At 40.9% G+C, this 20,736-nt stretch overlaps 1 protein-coding gene across 2 annotated transcripts in view; it reads left to right on the top strand.

Moving 5' to 3' along the window:
• The window catches only part of TOR (target of rapamycin), a 140,732-nt gene that overhangs the window by 39,311 nt on the left and 80,685 nt on the right, over positions 1-20,736 (top strand). For both annotated transcript variants that reach the window (XM_088945163.1, XM_088945162.1), the window contains exons 17-23: positions 8,055-8,157; positions 8,245-8,427; positions 8,502-8,594; positions 8,705-8,740; positions 9,698-9,796; positions 9,891-9,989; positions 10,110-10,272. In XM_088945163.1, the coding sequence (XP_088801289.1) occupies positions 8,055-8,157; positions 8,245-8,427; positions 8,502-8,594; positions 8,705-8,740; positions 9,698-9,796; positions 9,891-9,989; positions 10,110-10,272 (776 nt within the window). The remainder of the gene's footprint in view (positions 1-8,054; positions 8,158-8,244; positions 8,428-8,501; positions 8,595-8,704; positions 8,741-9,697; positions 9,797-9,890; positions 9,990-10,109; positions 10,273-20,736) is intronic.

The raw sequence follows: 20,736 nt of genomic DNA, 5'->3' as shown, positions 1-20,736 counted from the left end.
CCTTCACTTGTGCTTCTTTCTTTAAAGCCCTCTGCTCCAATCCCTCATCTCAGCTGTTTCCTGTAAAAGAGGTCTGGTCAAGGCCAATTCCTCCTAAAATAGCAGTGTTCTGTTGGGTAGCCTACTTGGGTAAGATCAATACGGTGGAAAACTTGCAAAAGAAGAAACCTTACTTGTGTTTGTCCCCAAATTGGTGCTTCTTGTGTAAAGTGAAGGGTGAGGACTGTAACCATTACTGATATCGTGCTCTTTTGCTGCCAATATTTGGAACTGGTTTGTTGCACTTTTTGGGTGCTCGTGGAACTTGCTCTCCGAAGTAAAGCTACTGTTCATTCCGGCTGCCTTTGGGAGATTGACAAAAAGAGGGAAGCTAATGTGGAAATGTATCAGAGCCGCTACCTCGCGGACTTTATGGGAGGAGAGAAATGCTAGAATGTTTCAAGAAAAGGAAAGAAGTCTTGCTGAAATTAAGGAGTGCATAATGACAAGGACAGTCTCGTGGCTAAAATCTTCACACTTGTTGGTAGATTATTCATTTGATGACTTGAGGAGAAACTGGGCAGCAGTGGCTTCTACAGTCTCCACAAAGAACAAATCACAAGCTGAATGGGAATCCCCACCGGATGGAGTGGTAAAACTGAATTTTGATGGTAGCTGCCAAGGTAACCCAGGGCCATCTGGAATGGGAGAATTCTAAGAGACAAAGATAGCAACATGTTGTCTTTATTTTCAGGACCAGTGGGTGTTGGTGATTCTGTAAGGGCAAAGATACTAGCAGCGGTACATTGTATACAGATGGCCAGTCAACTTGGAATGAATAATTTGATAGTAGATTCCAAGGTAGTAGTGGGCTGGTTGACAAGTCCAGAGACACCTTGTTGGGGCTACAGGGATCTGTTAAAGAAAGTTAAATGGCTGACAAGGAATATGTGAGTCAAGTTTCAGTGGGTCAGCAGATCAGCAAATGCAATGGCTGATTCTTTGGCCTAGCAAGGGGTGTCAAGGGGAGATCTGTTTTGGGCCACTTTGTAACTTTGTTTCAGGCTTGTGTTTGTTTAGTGTTTATGACTCAGTCCTAGGGGGAGGTAACACCTCGTGCCTCTTCCTAGGCTGAATGTACTACTATTTTTTGAATTAATAAAACTACTCTCATTTATCAAAAAAAAAAAAATCCATCTGCTTAATTTGCACATTTTCTAGTATATTCAGATATACTTTATTTCATTCATAGTCCATTTATGTATTTACTTTTTATCAGATTATATTCTTTTTAATATGATATTTTTAGAATTTGTTTTATATCTATAACCTTTTTCTACATAAACAAAATAATATCTTTACTCAAATTTTCATGTTTTCTTGTATTTTTTTTTTCAATATAACCTAATTTATAAATAATGAAGACTGTCTTGTATAGAGGATAAAGAATTGTACCCAGAAAAGGAGGGGGGGGGGTGTGGAGATGCCATTCTAACATGTCCATTTAGTAAGGGAAAAGTGAAGACATTTTTGGTTAAAAGAGATACTATGAGTGACTATTGAATGTTTTTTTATTTATGGCCAAGCAAATAATCAAGATTTTAATTTTGGGGAGTCTTATATATATGTATATATTATTCTATTTGTGATTTGGTTACCTCTGGAGTTATGCTGCCATGTTGTGTTGAAGCTAGATGGAGAATGATCTAAGGTTGTTAAGTCAGCACAGTGGAAGAGGTTGGAGAAGATTGAAGGGAAAACCTTATTGTTTGGGAATCTCAGAGTTAGTGGGAAGTTGTCTTTGAAGGGCTATGGTTCTGCTTGTAGGAGACGAGACTATTGCTTGGTTCAAGATTTTTGTGATGAGGCTATATATTTTTTTGATCTATAACAACATTTCATTACTTAATCACTAGTAATTACAAAGAGGAAGATAAACTTTCTTATCTTCCAATTGGAGTTTAACACACCCAAGAACAAAATGGAAAAACTTACACTTGTGCCCAAAACATTGACTCCCTCTCAACTCCTTGCTTAGCTAACCCATCTGCAAAAGAGTTAGCTGATCTTTTCACCCAGCTAATCTTAACTCCCATCTCTTGAACCAGCCACCTAAACTTCCTCCTCTTGTTACTGTACATCCGTAATCTGCTATTTTCTTTATTCAGCCACCCTACCACCACCTTTGAATCCCCTTCAATGATGAGTTTTCTTATATTCATTTCCTTGGCTCTTTGAACTCCTTCCATAACTGCAAAGATTTCAGCCCTGAGAGAGTCACCCACTCAATTGGGCCGAAGAACATGGCTGAGACAAGCCCATTCTCATCCCTAAACACATCTCCAATCCTCGATTGTCCAGGATTCCCTCGACTACTCCCATCTAAGTTTAGTTTTAAGAAGCCAGCCGGTGGGGGAGTCCATGACACACACAAGATTGCTTTGGTCTGGGTGCAGTTAGCAATCTCACCCCACTTCCTCAACAAATCAACCATTGTGAAATCTGTAAATAGCTCTGAAGATTGCAGCCACTGTACTACCCTTATATGTATCAATTCTCTCAGTTCTTCATTGCTTTTTTCTACTTCAGAAAAGATTATGGAATTCCTTTCCTCCCATAGGGCCCAACAAACTGCAGCCCTCAAACATCTCCACATGGTCCTTCCCCCTTTCCTTCGGCACCTGAAGAAAGAAGGGGAAAAAAGGCTTTGCAAATTTGATGGAGGATTCCAACTACACCCAAAAAGGGATAGTGCCCACCCCCAAATGGAATTAGCAAACTGGCAAGTCACCAATAGGTGAAAACCAGTCTCCCCCTCCGCTTTACAAAGAACACACCAATAAGGGGATAAACATGTCTTGGGTCTTTTCTTTTGGAGCAGATCACCAGTGTTGATTCTTTCCAGAAAAGCTTCTCAACAAAAACTTTCAACTCTAGGGGGAATTGGTCTGCACCAAACCTCCTTAACCGGGAAGGGAGGGCCAACAGGATTAGGGGGCTGACTTAAGACTTTGAAAAAAGAAGCACAAGAAAATGAGCCAGTGGGGGTGGGGGTCTAAATTCTAGAATCCAACTTAGTAGGGTCCAAGAAAACATTATCAAGGATACCTAGGAGGCTTGAGATACAGTCTAAGTCTGTATCTCTCACAACCCTTCTCAAACCCAAATTCCAACCAAACTGAGAAGAGGAAGGTGAAGGAGTAATAAAGGAAGAAATTGGCTCATATTTTAAGTCGGAGAGGGCATATACAGAAGGAAACAAATCCTTAAGAGAGGCAACTAGGGAAAGGGATTTGCAAAGGTCAAAATAGGTAGAAGCAAGAAGATTCATTGCAGAAGGAAAGAAGAATGGAAAAGGGAATTTCATTGTTTTGTGCAAATATTTCGGAATAGGAAGAAAGCAACTAGTCTATTTTCCTTAAGGGAATGGTAGTTTTTTGGGGTGGGGATTGATTTCTAAAGTATTACAGAGCTTTATTGAGTACATGGAAGAAGTCTGTAAAGGACCTAATGCAATTGATGTTCTAAATGATGAAATCATGAAAGTTGGTCAAAGGATGAAGGTTTGAGAGAATTTAACTTGTGGTGAGGATGCTGGTAAATGTAGGTTGGAAGCTCACGGTGGGAAGAGAGGTTGGGAGAGAATGCTTGTTGCTACGGTGAAAGAAGACATAAAGGATTGGAAGAAGATGGTAGGTAAAGTATTCAATGGCTTAAATCTGAAGGGGACTACAATTTTCACGCCTTTTGAGAAGTGAAAAACTTTCATTGTTTTGGTAGATGAGGTGTTTAAGTTAGGAGCAACAAATATTATTTTAGATCGTAGTAATATTTTGGGATCAAAATGGTCAACATTGCCCAACACAAAGAAGTATGTGGAAGATGATGTTATTGCTTGTTTTATAGGGTTCCCATTCAATCTATGGAAACAAAAAGTATTCACCTCTATTGTGTCGATATGTGGAGGACATTTGAATGGAGCTTTCACTTTGGCCTTCATTCAACAACTAATCTTTTTAACAGAATGAAGCCAGAGGAGATACCTGGGAAAGTAGAAGTGGTAGTTGATAAGTTTTATCACTTCATTTGGTTGGCGACCTCCATTGAAGTGTCTCTTTGGTTGGACACTCACAGAGAGGAAGACTTGAAGGTTGAAGTAGATTGGTTATGTGATGGAAAGAGATTGGAGTGTTTTAAATTCTTTTAGATTTACCAAACGAGGTGCTAAGACAAGGTGTAGTAAAAGTTAGAAGTCAAAGAGATGAGGATGCTTGCTTAGGAAGGGAAGAAGGGTTAGTGTGTAATTGGTCATTTGCTCCAATTGCTACCAATGGCAGAAGAGTTCTATCAAATGTGCAAGAGTTTGATGGCCTTGAAGGGTAGACTTACGGTTTGGGAGGAGACTTGTGGTGGAACCTAGCTGATGGTGTTGAACTAGGGGTTAGTGAGCCAACAAGTGAATTTTTAAGTGTTAATGTGAGGGGGAAAGAAAGTGGGTCCATTTCAAGATTTAGTAGGCCTTATTTGAATGGGCCTTCTCTTGAGAGGTTAAATGAGGAGTCAATGGGGACTTACTAGATCATGTGAGGGGAGAGTTAGGAAGGGTGATGATAGACCAATGACTCGATTTATCATCATCTACCTCTAAACAGTTTAAATGTCCTAGTATGTCTTAGAAGAATATGTTGATCGATCTTGTCGATCTATTGTTGGAGCAAACAAAAAAGGCAGCTAGCAAAGGCTTTGAGGGGGAGGAAGGGCATGATTTTTAAAATGCATTGTTTAAGAAAAAAATGTAAGACTAGGTGAAGGTAAAAGGAAATATGCGAATGGGTGATTACTAGGTTTTCAACTGATGAGCGTAGGAGTTCCTTGAGAACCGGCATGATGTCTACTAAGTCGAGGGATAGATAGTATTCAGAGGTGAAATTGTGCAAAAACCTAGGTGAGTTGTCTTCAGAAGTTACGTGATCTTTTAAAGAGAATTCTATTATAGAGGATGAAGTATGGTATAGTTCGAAGTTAGGGGTGGGGTTGCGCTAAAAGAGATTGCAATAATGTCTGTTAGAAGGAGCCAGTGGTGACTTCGGGTATGGAGACTGAACCTTCAACTTTGAAGAGTGGAGGTAGTGAGATGATTGTGGAAAAATAAGGGCCTAAGTTTCCTACAACACTTGAAAATTCAAAAGGGGACATGGGCTTAATGGGTCAATCCTTTTTTACCTTGGTGTTAATTGGAAAGTTTGGAGTGCATTTAGGGAGGAAAAGAGATGTAAGTTTGCTTGATGGGAACAATAAGGGTGTTGTGTCCTTGGTTAATTCATAAAAACCTAAAAGTTCAAAGAATGGACAATTAGTTTATGCTACCGAGGTTTTCATCTTTTGAAGTAAGGTGTTAGGATTACTGCTCAACTCGGGTGCTCCTTTGAGGGTAGCAAACCTCCTATAGAAAAGATAAGAAGAAGAAGATAGAGAAAATGATTTCTTCGTTCATGGCCTCATAGGGGACCTCACTACTTATTATCTTTATTACATAATCAAAACTAACTACTGATTTGCATGTGCGGAGCCTCAACGGCTTGAGATGACTTAGTGAGGAAATTTTCTGTTGTATACTCAAGCATAATGTCACAACCCGACCCGTTCCTGTTGGCTGTCATGTGGCACTCACTTGGCCCTCCAAGCAAGTCAGCCAAACTGCATGCCCAAGATCCTTCTTGCTAGGTTGCTTAAGTGCTAAAAGGACACAAACCAATACACACAAGAGCACAAGAAGTAATGTAAGAGTAGATTGTATTGCACTATGGAAGAAAGCTTACAACTCAAAGAATGCTCTCACAACTTGGATGGTTTGCAAATGAGGGAGGGAACCCCTATTTATAAACTAACCCTTTCAAAGAATCCTCTAGAACTATGTACACTTGGCATCATCTAGAAGCACTTCTAGAACATTCTACCTTCTACACTCTTCTAGGGGATTCCTATAAGGTACAAGAACACTCTAGAGCAAGTCTAGATTACTCCAGACCAATTTAGGGCATTCCACACAAATCCAGATTGTCCCACAAGGTTTCGGAAGGTTCCACCGGCATCCAGCCCTTTCTAGACACATGGAGATGACTCTAGAACACCCCAGAACGCTCTGGAGCAGCCTCGAAGCCTCAGGAAGCATCTAGAAAACCTCTAGCCAAGTGCCCAATTATGTCACCCCGTGACAATAAGCTGGCATGGCATGAACAGGAGAGCTCGGGTGCTGGACTATATTTATCTTCTCTTTATCTGATACCAGGACCCCATCTGTTTGGGCCTGGGCTTTTGTGTCTGCAGTTGGGGTCCCAATAGAAGGTCTCTTTAGGGATGGTCCTTGCAGTAAGTTCAAGAGGATTTATAAGAGGAGGGGGATGAAGAACAGTAGTATTCCAGCTATGCTGAAGATTGAAGTTGGAAAGAAGGATTTCGGGTCTTATTCTGAAGCTCAAAAAGAAGGCTGAAGAGGAAGTGATTGCTGATAGAGTAAAGAAAATAGAAAAGAATGCGGATTTGGAAAAGATAGTGGAAATCGAGGTTCAATTAAGCAAATTATTTGTTTATCGTTTATAGGAAGGGAAAATTTTGTGAGGAAAACTTTTTGGGTATTGGAAAAGAAGTTTGCTTTGAGTGAGAAAAGTTCTAATGCTGAGGTCTGGGCTTTGGTTGTTTAGGTATTATGGTTGGTTTGGGTTGAAAGGCTTAAGGGAAGAGTTTGCTTCCTTTTTTGGTTGTTTGTAGGTTAGAGGTCTTGGTAATAGGGAACATTTTGGGCTTTTGAAGTTAAAGGCTGGGAAGGAAAAAGCTTGTATAAGGATTGGTGAGGTACTGATACTTGGGTCTTGGGTTTATTCCTTTCTTGTTTGGGCCTAGTTGTGGGTGATACCTTATCACGTTCTATATTTTTATTATTTAATAAAATGTTTTCTTTTATTGAAAAAGTAAAGTATATTGTATTGATTGTATGAGATGGGAGAACCCAACCCATTGTGGCTGTACATGGGGAGAGATACCCCCAAAATAAATTTGTATGGTGTTTATTACAAAAGAAGGGCATCAGTTGATATCATAGAAGCCTTTGCCCAAAAGAATCGTTGCTGTCATGGTGTGTATAACTTCATCTATTTGAGAGGATTTGCATTTAAAAATTCTAGTATTCCTCTCAGACCAAATAGATAAAAAACGAGCGTCAGGCAGCATACCCCAGATGAGTATACTGTTGCTAGAGCGTCCTTTGATGAACTGGCTTCGTTAAAGCCAAAGCAAATACTTTGGCAGATGCTTTAACCAAACATGGGATGTGGAAAGTTAGTTATACGAGTGTTAAACAAACCAGCATGGCTTGATATTAGGTTTCTCACCTTGGGCGGTGGTGGGTAAGTTAGTCATATGGAGGTTGCCAAATTTTGAAAGTTAGTCATATGGTGGGGGGTGTCTTTAGAGATGGGCGAGGAAAAGTCCTGGCCCTTTATTCTGATTCGATAGGCTTGGGGGACTCTCTTAGAGCCGAAGTTCTGGCACTCCTACAGGGGTTCAAATTGGATAAACAGCTGGGTTTTCAGCAGTTGGAAGTGGAGGGAGATTCGAAACTGGTAATAGATTGGATGCAAACAAACAGCTTAGGTGCCTGGTCCCTTAGACAACCTGTAAGGGAGATTATGCAACTAACAAGGGAGCTTGAAGTCTGGTTTAAATGAACTAGGAGATCAGCCAATGCAATGGCCGATACTTTAGCAAAGCAAGGGGTTAGTAGGCAGAATCTTTTTTGGGCCTGCTTGTAATATTGATGAGGGGTCACCTTGTTTTTGAAGGTGCCAGTTTGTACTAAGTTTTTTTAAAGAATTAATTAAAGTTACCATTTCCCATAAAAAAAACTTTGGTCTCAGACATTATGTAATTGAGATTTGCTCTAAACCCAATTGTTTTGACTATACAATAAATTGATCTTTGCAGATTATATAGATGCTGTGAATCATTATAAGTAAAATCCTTGATAGGTGATGTTTTGAAGTCTTGGGTTGTGGAGATTGATATTTTTCATTTGACAGTTACGTGATTGCTCCATATAACGAGTACCCACAGTTGCTTGGTTTACTGTTGAAATTGTTGAATGGTGAATTGGCGTGGTCCACTAGACGAGAAGTACTAAAGGTATTTGTTTTATGAGCTGATTTATTAGAGGTATATTGTTCACTGTTTTCATGTTCCACTTTTGACTTATGCTGGATTTTTCACCAGGTTCTAGGGATTATGGGTGCTTTGGATCCACACGTGCATAAGCGCAATCAGCAAAGCTTGCCAGGATCACATGGTGAAGTTACCCGTGCAGCAAGTGATACTGGCCAACATATTCGGTCAATGGATGAGCTGCCTACAGACTTTTGGCCATCTTTTGCAACATCTGAGGATTATTATTCTACGGTAATTATATTACAGAAAGTCCAGAAAGAAAGGTTTCTCTTTCTTGTTTGTTATAATGTTGATTATGATTGCAGGTTGCCATTAATTCCCTTATGCGTATTCTTCGTGATCCTTCACTTTCTAGTTATCACCAAAAAGTGGTTGGATCTCTTATGTTCATATTCAAGGTACATATACTACTCTGTCTCTTTATATAAAATTCATTGAAACTTTTTGGCCTTTGATTTCTGACTCCTGTATTTCTTACTCCCTTCCACCCCTTATCTTGCGGGATTAGTCAATGGGCCTTGGTTGCGTTCCATACTTGCCTAAGGTAAGTCCATTTTGTTATGCTTGGTTTTGTAGTTTAATTTCCTTCATTGTGGAGAATGCAATATCGTTACTTTTTCTCCTTTTCTTCAGCATATGAGGAAACTCACCTTATTTTGTTATTGAAACTATATTCATTCTTTCCTTTAAAGAATTATTATATTGTATCCGAAGTATTGTTTGCATGGTGTCCCTTCCTAGAAACGATCTTAACAGGGAACCTGATTGAAGCCTTAAGTTAATAGGAAAGAAACAAAAAACTGTGGATAGCTCCTCACTTTTGTAGTAAATTGGTTATAAGATTCTCTTAAGTAAAACAGTTGTAAAGCCAGCATTGTTGTATAGAGAGGAGTGTTGGGCAGTCAAGAAACAGCATGTCCAAAATTTGAGTGCCCATAATTTAATGATGGATATGCTGAGAGCACAGTTGGGTTGCTCCATTGCAACCTGCGTGACCAGGGTTCAAATCTTGGAAAAAGCCTCTACAGAGGTAAGGCTGCTTACATCCGTCCGTCCCTAGACCCTGCATTGGTGGGAGCCTTGTGCACTGGGCTGCCCTTTTTATATGCTGAAAAGAATGGAATGGTGAAACAGGATTCGTGTAGACGAACCCATATAGTTGGGGCTTGGGACAAGGTTTAGATGATGGTGATGGTGATATGATCCTCTGATAAAATAGACAGGCAAGAGCTGCTAGACATGATCTTATAAGATGGATTTAGGGTGCAAAACTTGTATGGAAACTATACCACTTTTATACAGTGGTTAAATACACACAAGAAAACCTCCTGGTCCTTCCATCTTCCCCCATTTGTCCACACATACCTAGGTGAGTGCATCTTGTTATCTTGATATCAATATGTCATGTTATTTGAAGTAGGATGTTGGTTGATATAATAAACCATGGCTAGATACAATATGTTCAACTACAGCATGAAGTGTTATACCTCTGGGTTTTCAGGTTCTACCTGATCTCTTCCACACTGTACGGACATGTGAAGATGGTCTAAAGGAGTTTATTACCTGGAAGCTAGGAACTTTGGTGTCCATCATACGACAGGTAGGAGTGGAACTTAGTAGTTTCTCTCTACTTAGCACATTTCTGTTTTATGGGCATCAGTGGATATAGTTACAGTTTGGTTGTGTTCTTGCAGCATGTGCGTAAATATTTGCCTGCCTTGCTTTCTCTTATATCCGAACTGTGGTCTTCATTCAGCTTGCCTGCTACCAATCGCCCTGTTCATGGTTCACCAGTAAGTGGCTTCTGTTGGCCTAACTTCCTACTATGTTGTTAAACCATCAAAATTATCTAACTTCACATTTTATATTGAAACTATCTTTTCATCTTACTTGGGGGGACATTTTCTTTGCAGATTCTGCATCTTGTGGAACAACTATGCTTGGCACTCAATGATGAATTCAGAACATATCTTCCTGTTATTCTTCCATGTTGTATTCAAGTATTGACTGATGCAGAACGTTGCAATGACTATACTTATGTTCATGACATCTTGCATACTCTTGAAGTATTTGGTGGTTTGTATCCTTCAAACCTGGTATTGTTTGTTAATACACACAACAAGCACATGAATGCATGCATTAACCTCCACATGAAGTGTTTCCTCCTATTATACTTCTATTTTTTTATTCCCCCTAAAAATTCTTATTTTCCTCTTGCCTGAAACATCTGTCTCATTGAATTGTAAATGTAGTAACATAAACAAGTTTGTATGTTCAGTTTGATTTATCACTTTCACTATTGCTGCTCCTAGTTCTACCCATTCCCTTATGGTGTTGACTGTTGACTGGTTGGTCAACAGGGTATTTAAGATTGCCCTAGCAATGCTATCAAAATCGTACGATTTACAATACAATTCACAAGTTGAATCATGAGTCCCCCAAGGGTTTTGATTTTGAATCTTATGTCTGAATCCTTTAAATCCTACAATTTGATTTATAAATCTTACAATTTATATGATTCTTATGATTCATTGTGATTCAAATCAATTCAATTAAGAATTAATTCTCTACTTTGTCATTTTATTTTGATTATATTTAGTTTTGTCAAGGGCAATTTGTTTTAGAAACTAATTAGAAATTAATTTATTATTGTTAGTTAAGATTATATATTGAGATTATTTTCCATGATAAAAATTATAAAAAAAATGATTTTCCATCATATATAGCCATTGTGTGTGGATTATTTGACTTTCGAGTCAAACTTGATTATATCATCTTAGACTTACGTTGTAGAAGTGGTGGATTCTATTGTTTTAGGCACATTAATGGTAGTTATGGTTAGGGTAGAATTACTTTTCTATATATGTTTAACCTTTTAGCATGTCTATATTTAATTTTTTGACAAGTTGTGAAAAATATACATAATCTTATGGTTTACGATACGGTTCACAATTCAATTTGATTCAGCTTTCTCTACAATTTACAATATGAAAATGATTTTCAGAAAATTGCACCCTAGAGACTTACTAGGCAACTAGTTAGGTGGTGCAAAAAAAAGAGCTGCTTAGTCCACTTAGTTTAATTGGGTCCTTTCTAATGGTGCAAACAACATTCATGAAAATAGTTTAATGCTCCAAGCTGATGACTAACAAGCTGCTTAGACAGAAAATAGCACTTGTTACAGCCTTACAGGTATAAGCTAAGGCTAAATGTTATATTTGATTATGGTGTAATGTTAGGATTCTACAACCAGATGCAGAGGAAATGGGTAAGAGATCCTATTGAATTTATGAGGGAATTGTAGAATAAGGATTGAAGTGGAAGGCTGCAATCATGGCTGGTCTGTGCAAGTTTAAGTCAATTTGTAAGGCCAGACATGGAGGACAAATAGCAGAAATACAAAAGCTAACAGCAGTATCTGAGTTATGCGGAAAAAGCCTAAATACCTTGCCTATATTTGTGTGAAAACTGTGCCTTGCTTTGCTTGTGTTCTACTGATGGTATCTTTAGGAATTGACAAACCATTGCAGAATCCTCAACTTTGAAAACAAGAGCAAATATTCCATGGGCTCCACCTACCTCTCATTAAGATCGTTACAGACTGTATAATTAAAATAGGAAGATGTTACAGACTGTATAATTAAAATAGGAAGTAAATACTAGGGAGATATGATGTTACAGACTGTATAATTAAAATAGGAAGTAAATACTAGGGAGATATGATTTACCTTGATTGTAGGACTGATTTGTAGGAATTTGATTAGTCTTCTTTCCTAATATATTCTTTCCTAACATAGAATTTGTAACTTGTATATATACATACGAAATTGATGAATAATACAACAAATTCTTCTTCTTCCTCTGTTTACTCTTATTTTACAAAGATGAACCTTGATGGCTGTAGTTTCAGAAATCCTTTAACTTTGGGGATTTGGGGAAGTATTTAGAAGCTGCCTTGGCACCATAATGCCTTTATTACTCAAGCCTTATTGGGTATGGGGAGTCTACAATGGCAGAACTTTTGATGGTTTTGCAAGGATTAAGGTTGGTCCAAAACCTTAACTATAAACATTGAGGTGGAAGGTGGTTCTAAGGTTGTTGTTGACTGGTTTTCTATTACCAACAACAGAGCAGGAACATGGAAATATATATATCTGATGAGGTAAGTTGGAAGACTGGTGGCTGAACAACATTTAGATGGTTGGCAAGAAGTGTCAACTGCATTGCTGATGCTTTGACAATGGAGATAGCTCTATGGTTGTGTTTGATTTGAAAGAAAAGGTAAGGAAAGGAAGGGAAGGGTAGGGAAACCTGTATCAGGTTTCTAGGGTGCTTACAAAGAAGATACCTAGCTTTGTTAGGGAAGTGGCTCTGGAGACTACCTCAAGAGAGAGATAAGCTTTGGACAAGAGTGGTTTTAGGTATACATGGGTTCTCAACTGATGGATGGGATGGTGGAGCACTAAATCGTGCAACTCGTGCATCTCCTTGGAAGGCTACTAGTGGTATCTTATCTTCTTTCCTTCCCTTGGTTAAGTATGTTTGTGTAGTGGAGACCGTATTAAATTCTGGGAACATGTGTGGCTGGGTTCCTCCCTGCTAAAAGACCTAGGCCCCGTTTGGCACGTCTTTTCGTGCAGGCTGTCAGCATTTTAGAAGCCTGACAGCCTGCGTTTCGGTCTTTTTTCGTTTGGTTGGGAAAAGATCTAATCGTCGGAATGCAGCCCCGAAAAGATGCAGAAAGCCCATTTTGGGCTAGTTTCGAGTAGCTCCAAATGGAGCTTTTCGCCTTTTTTTTCAAGTTTTCTTCGCGTGGAAAGATGCGGACAGACACACCTTAACTAAATGGTCTTCAAGCTACTAAGATCTTGATGCAAAAGCTCACATTGTCTTTTGACTGTTAGAGCTTCCAGAAGATCTTTCAAAAAAGACTTGCCAAACAGCCCCCAATTCACGTCTCTTTTTGCTCAGCCAATTCAAGAAAAGCCAGTTTCTAATTTCCCTGTTCCTTCCAGTTCTGCTAATGGTATTGGTTGGGATCTGGGATTCCGTAGGGGGTTTAAGGCTATGTTTAGTTTGAAGGAAAAGGTAGGGAAAGCAAGCGAATGGTTGGGAAACATATACAAAGTTTGTAAAGGTTTCCTTACCTTTCCTTTCTTTTCCCTACTTTTTCCTTCAAACCAAACGTAGCTTAAGGGATTAAGAAACTCCTCTTGTCTCTAATCTGTTACAACTTCTAGAAGATGTTTTTTGGACCCTTCTAAACTTGATGGCCGAATTTGGATTTGCTCCCCCTTTGGTTCCTTTACTTGCGCTTCCTTTTTCCATGCTTTGTCTAATTCTGATTTGTCTTCTCCGCATCCTTTCCCAATCAAGGAGGTCTGGTGAAGGCCTATTCCAGGTTAGTGCTTATTGTTGGGAAGTTGTACATGGAAAGTTTAATACCTGTTATATACTTCAAAAGAAGAGACGAAAAAGGTGTTTATCCCCTCAGATGTTTCTTGTGTAAGGCCAATGGTGAAAACTGCTATGACTTGCTAATTTCTTCCTTCTTTACCACTTGTATTTGGGAATAGTGTTTCTCCTTATTTGGGTGCAAGTGGACTCCTCCGAATAACGTTCAAAACCTCAACATTCTTTGAATGGCCAAACAAAAGATGTAGGATTTTGTGGAAGTGTATAAGGGCGACACTTGTCTGGACTGTATGGGAAGAAAGGAATGCAGGAATGTTTCGGGATAAGGAAAGCTCCAAGGAGGCTATATTTCGAAACTGTCTTGATTAGAACAGAAGTTTGGTTAAAATCCTTGGAGAAATTCTCTAATGTGTCTATTGATGATCTTCTTAGGAGCTGGAAGGTAGTGGCTGTATCACCCCCCAGTAGATCAATAATTAATCCAGTTTTTTTTTTTTTTTTTTTTTCTGATCAATAACAATTTCATTAATTCACCAAAGAGGTTACATAAGGAAGACAAACACACTTATCTTCCAAGTACAATCAAGAAAACAAAAGAATAGGTAGAGACAAAAATTACAACTTAGCCCAAAACATTGAATCCCTTTCTGCCCCTTGTTTAGCTAAATCATGTTATGGACACATCGCCCGACAGCGTGCAGCACACACCGCGCGACAGCAGCACTAGGCAGCAGCACGCACCGCACGGCAGCAGCACGCACCACACGGCAGCAGCACTGTGAGACGTGTGCACCGCCCGGCAGCAGCAGTAAGGGGGGGCCCACACGACAGCTCATCAAGGGCCCACTTACCTTGCCACTCTAGCCAACTCGCCGCCAGCTGTATTATCCCTCATCCCTTATCCTTATCTTATCTTCTTAGTAAGAGTTTGGTTTACCACTAGAAGTCGGAGTTGTGTTACCATTAGAAGTAGGAGTTTGAGTTTAAGTTGGATTACCCTAGCCTAGCCGAATCCAACAAGGAACCCCCTTTTGTAATCTCCTATTTAAGGAGCTATGAGTTGAAATAAAGGCATTCAGTTTTCCAGTCAAGAGAAAAGTAAGGAGAGTTCGGGTGGTCTCTTGGACAAATTACCCATTCAGTTTTCCATAATAGGGTCTGCACGCAATGGAAGGCGCAAGGGAAAGCACGAGGTTCTCCCTGTGGACCGACCCGTGACGAGATCCTACGCGCGGGCCCATAACATTCTGGTATCAGAGCCAAAGGTCATGGGCGATATGGAGCAGCTATCATCCAAGGTCCACGAACTGGAACATAGGCTAGCAGAAACCAGCATGGAGGTTCGTGAATTCAAGGAAGATGTTCGGGAGCTGCGACGCCTACTGGAAGCATGCCCCTCTAACAAAGAAAGGAGTTATGAGGAAATCGCCAACACAAACAGTTGCCGTCCGGACTGGGCAGAGGCATCCAACGAACAACAGATCGTTGCCCTGACAGCCGCAGTTATTCCCAAGTATAGCCGTTTGGAGTTTTACTCAACAGCGGCAGCGGCACTGGGAGGGCTGTACCGTTGCAAGCAATTCATTCGTAATCAGCACACGGAGGATGAAACTGTAAAGTCTCCTCCTTTGCCGGGGATGGTAACTATGCAGAAGCCCAAGAAACAGGAGTGCGCAAGAGATATAAGGTGGATGGGCCGGATATGGAGGTAACTTTCTTTCAAGCTTATATTGATGGCATGGATTTTGTGTTCATGGACAGCCCTATGCTTTGCAATATTGAGAAAAATATAAGTATACCTGGTGCGTTCTTGTGATCCACAACATAGCACACTAGAGTTGTGGTCCAGAAAGCGGTTTTCGTTATGTGGATCTTCCACAAAACTACATACATGACCCAGGAGGTGGGGAACACTTCAATATCCTTGCAGCTGGCCTGAAAATAACAGATCGTGTAGTCACTGTAAGCCATGGTTACGCTTGGGAGCTGAAAACTAAAGAAGGTGGCTGGGGTCTGCATCAAATAATAAGGGAGTGTGATTGGAAGCTGAAGGGCATCATGAATGGGATTGATGCAAAAGAATGGAACCCACAGTTAGATGTTTACCTGACATCTGATGGCTACACCAATTACTCTGTGGAGACTCTTCAGACTGGCAAGCCTCAATGCAGAGCAGCTCTACAAAGGGAGCTTGGTCTTCCTCTTCGGGAGAATGTTCCTCTGATTGGGTTCATTGGCAGGCTTGACCATCAGAAAGGTGTTGAGCTCATCGCTGAGTCCATTCCTTGGATGGTGGACTAGGATGTGCAACTAGTCATGTGGGGCACTGGGAGACTTGACCTGGAACAACTTCTCAGACATTTTGAGAGTCAACACAATGACAAAGTCAGGGGTTGGGTTGGTTTCTCTATGAAAATGGCTCGTCGAATAACTGCTGGTGCAGACGTCCTACTCACGCCTTCTAGATTTGAGCCATGTGGACTGAACCAGCTTTATGCACTGAGCCATGGGACGGTCCCTGTTGCTCATGCTGTTGGTGGACTGAGGGATAGTGTGCAGCCGTCTGATCCATTGGCAAAGTTCCAAGCCACGTGTCCGGAATTCGAGCTTGAGGACAAGCTCGTTGTCCAGGAGGGGTGTGATGTTATGGACACACCGCCCGGCAGTGCGCAGCACGCACCGCGCGGTAGCAGCACTAGGCAGTAGCACGCACCGCACGGCAGTAGCATGCACCACACGACAGCAACACTGTGAGACGTGCGCACCGCCCGGCAACAGCAGTAGGGGGCCCACACGACAGCTCATCAAGGGCCCGCTTACCTTGCCACTCTAGCCAACTCACCGCCAGCTGTATTATCCCTCATCCCTTATCCTTATCTTATCTTCTTAGTAAGAGTTCGGTTTACCACTAGAAGTAGGAGTTGTATTACCATTAGAAGTAGGTAATTTATTTAGAAGTAGGAGTTTGAGTTTAAGTTGGATTACCCTAGCCTAGCCGAATCCAACAAGGAACCCCCTTTTGTAATCTCCTATTTAAGGAGCTATGAGTTGAAATAAAGGCATTCAGTTTTCCAGTCAAGAGAAAAGTAAGGAGAGTTCGGGTGGTCTCCTGGACAAATCACCCATTCAGTTTTCCACAATAGGGTTTGCACACAAGGGAAGGCGCAAGGGAAAGCAAGAGGTTCTCCCCGTGGACCGACCTGTGACGAGATCCTACGCGCGGGCCCATAACAAACCATCAGCTAGAGAATTGGTTGATCTTTTGACCCAAAACATTTGAACTTCCATCTCCCGCACCAGCCACTTAAATTTCCTCCTCTAATTACTGTATCTCCATAAACCATTGCTGTCTGCATTAAGCCACCCTATCACCACCTCCGAATCCCCTTCAATTAAGAGTTTTCTGATGTTCATCTCCTTGGCTTTCTGGACTCCTTCCATAACTGCAAAGATCTCAGCTATAAGGGAGTCATCCACTTCAATTGGGCCTGAGAACAAGGCAAAAATGACCCCATTCTCATCCCTAAAGACACCTCCAATCCTTGATTGTCCAGTGTTCCCCCTACTACTCCCATCAAAATTTAATTTCATGAACCCAGTAGGTGGAGGTGTCCAAGACACACTCATTACTTGGTCTGTGCGCACTTTGCTATTTCACCCCACTTCCTCAGCATGTCATCGATTGTGTAACCTGTGAATAGTTCCAAAGATTTCAGCCACTATACAGCCCTAAAATGAATGATAGCCTTTAGTTCTTGCACCCCTCTCTCAGCCGTTGAGAATATCCTGAAGTTTCTTTCTTCCCATATTGTCCAACATACTGCAGCCCTCAAACCTCTCCACATAGTCCTTCCCCTTTTCCTACGCTACCTGAAGACAGGAGGGGAAAAAAGGCCCTGCAGATTTGATGGAGGGTTCCATGTACACCCAAAGAGGGAAAAAGCCCATTCCCAAATTGACCTCGCAAAATGGCAAGACACCAGCAGGTGAAAACCAGTCTCCCCATCCGCTTTACATAGAACACACCAATGGGGTGACAAGCAAGTATTGGGTCGCTTATTTTGGAGTAGATCAGCAGTGTTGAATCTTTCTAGATAGGCTTCCCAACAAAAACTACCAACCCTAGGACGGATTGCTCCGCACCAAACCTCATCAGTAGGGAAAGGGGGGGGGGGTTACAGGATTGGTGGACTGGCTTAGGACTTTGAAAAAGGAAGCACAAGAAAAGAAGCCAGTGGGGATAGGGGTCCAAATTCTAGAGTCCACCCTTGTGGGGTCTAAGACAACATTATCAAGAAGTTCAAGAAGGCTTGAACTATTAGCAAAGTTTGAATCCCTCAAGGCCCTTCTGAGACCCAAATTCTATCCAAGCCCGGAATTGGAAGAGGACGGGGTAATGAAGGATGAAACTGGCTCATTTTTAAGATCGGATAGAGCATACAAAGAAGGAAACTGATCCTCTAGAGGGGCATTCCCCACCCAAGTTTGTTCCCCATAATTTTAAGGAGTTACCGGAATTCAGATCATACTTGATATTGGGGGAGAATACTGGAAGCAAATCGTGAATGGCTTTTCAAGGAGAAAAGCTTGTGGTCCTAGCTTTGATTCCAACATCCCAACCATTGTGCTCCAGCGCATGTATACTTGCCACTATTCTAGCCCATTGCTTCTCCTTCTCCAAGGGGAGCCTCCACAACCACTTCCCTAGAAGAGCCATATTCCTTCTTCTAACATTCCCGAGCCCCAAACCACCACAAATTTTACTCTTGGACGCTACCTCCCAGCTGACTCTATGATCCCTCTTCTCCTCTCCCCGCTTCCACAAGAAGTCTCTTATCAACTTCTTCAATCTGTTAGATACCTTCATTGGGATTTTGAACACAGACAGGAAGTAGATGGGTAAGTTAGCAAGCGTGGCCTTAATTAGTGTAACTCTTCCACCAAGAGAGAGGTAATTCTTTTTCCAAGAGACCAATCTTTTTTCAAACCTTTCCACCACCGGGTTCCAAAAGCTATCCCTCATAGGGTTGTCACCTAATGGTAACCCTAAGTAATTCAATGGCCACCCTGACACTTCACACCCCAAGACTTCTGCACTCTCCCTGATGTGCCTGCCGGAATGGGGTTTCATGAAACTCTGATGGACACTGTATGGGTAATCCTTAACCTTTAGGAATAGGAGGTGTATTCAGAGATGAGAGAGGTATTGTTATAGCACTTTACTCAGTACCAGTAGGGGAAGGAGATTCCCCCAGAGTAGAGGTGTTGGCAGCAATGGAAGGAATACAAAGAGCAGCTTTGTTAAATATCAGAAAATTAGTAATTGAGGGAGATTCCAAGCTGGTGGTTAGCTGGTTGTGATGCAATGATCAAAGGATGTGGATTTTTAACTCTCTAAAGAAGAATTTCAAATGGTTAACAAAAGTAGCGGTCTGCTAACTCTATGGCAGATAGTTTAGCCAAGCAAGGGGCGGAGAGGGAGAATATTTTCTGGGCAATGTTGTAGCACTTATAGGTTGTGTGGGAGAGACAAGTCTGTTTTTCTCTCAATGTCTGTGTAGATTGTACATCTTGTATCTATCTTTAAATCATTAATATAAATCTTGTTGTTATTGATAAAAAAAAACCTGTACCAGGTTTGTATAGGTTTCCCTACCCCTCCCTTCTTTTCCCTACCTTTTCTTTCAAACTGAACGCAGCCTAAGGGATCATCTATTCTGGTGGAAAGTACCAATGGGGAACTTATTTTAATATGATATAATGGGCTTGTAGGATGGTCTACTTTGTGACATAGAGTGCACAGTCACTGTACAATATTCATTCTTTTATAAAAAACTTTGATTGCCAAAGAAAGGGACATAGCAGGGTTTGATTTATATATTGAAACCTCTAGTGGAGGGGTGGCATTAGGAGAATTGCTGGATTCTGACAGATGGATGTGAACCCAGAAGCTTGGGAATTCCCAAACTGACATTCTTGAGGAGGATGGCACCTTTCTTCTGTTCTGGGGAAAGATGATTCCCCACTAGTCTATAGCTCTGAACCTTACCTTTTGGATTGCATGGTTGCACCTGCTGTTGGGGGTATTGTGTTTTTTTTGATAAATAAATAGAACCTTTTATTAATTTGGAAATATTAGCACATACAAGCAGCCCTTGGAGAGGTGCGATCTGCGATCTCTCCACTAAAGAAGAAAACAAAAGCAATAAGTTACAGTTGTGCCCAATACATAACTTCCCTAGCTGCCCCTTGCTTGGCTAAACAGTCAATGTAGGGATGTTAATTCAAGGGTAGGTGGGAGAGTCAATGTAGGGATGGAACATGTGCTGGAAACCTTGGGAACTTAGTTGGTGGAATCCCCCTCCCCTGAGACTACACCTTTAGGCTCCAGATCCATGTGGAGAAGAACAGAACTACTCCATTTTTCGGGGCTAAACATTGATAAACCCAGCTCCAATAGGACAACTAGGAGGAATACATAGGCTGGCAAAAGAACTAGAAAGGTGGGATTGAACTGTTGAAGATCTATGGGGATTTGGGAGTGCTAGAAAGATAAATGTCAGTAACGTTGTTGTCAAGGTGTCTAGGCGATTCTGGGCGACAGTGGGGTGCCTGGTCGCCTAGTTTTATATGCCATTTAGCATGAACATTTTAACTGAAAAAAATAGCAGTTTTCTTGTTAAGAACATTAAGTCCTCAAAACATGGCAAATCATCTTACCTAGGACAATATTATTAGAGATTTATCAATTTCAATATTTTCTAAAACAATAGTAATATAATAAATGTTTAATAGAGCAATTTCATATCAAATAAGCATTAAAGAAGGCTATAATTTTATATGATAAAATTCAAGATAGAAAGTAATAGAGAAAAAGAACAAGACTAGAGCTTCTATTTTATTTAATGTAAGATAGAGGGAGAGAGAACAAAAAAGAATCTATTTGGCTATTAGCATGCATATTAATAGCATATAGCAATATGAGTGATATTATAATAATGTGCCTACCTTGTCATTTTTGTCACCTTGTTGCCTAGGTGGGCGCCCTATTGCTGTAAGTCAAGGTGTTTTTTTGAGGCACCCTTGGCTGGGTGTTTAATCGACGCCTAGGCGATGCCTTGACAA

This window comes from Nelumbo lutea, chromosome 5 (genome assembly GCF_056320005.1).
Source record: "Nelumbo lutea isolate HS-2025 chromosome 5, American lotus-T2T, whole genome shotgun sequence".
NCBI lineage: Eukaryota > Viridiplantae > Streptophyta > Magnoliopsida > Proteales > Nelumbonaceae > Nelumbo > Nelumbo lutea.
The sequence above is the reverse complement of the archived record's forward strand: the minus strand, read 5'-3'. Positions and strand labels throughout refer to the sequence as shown.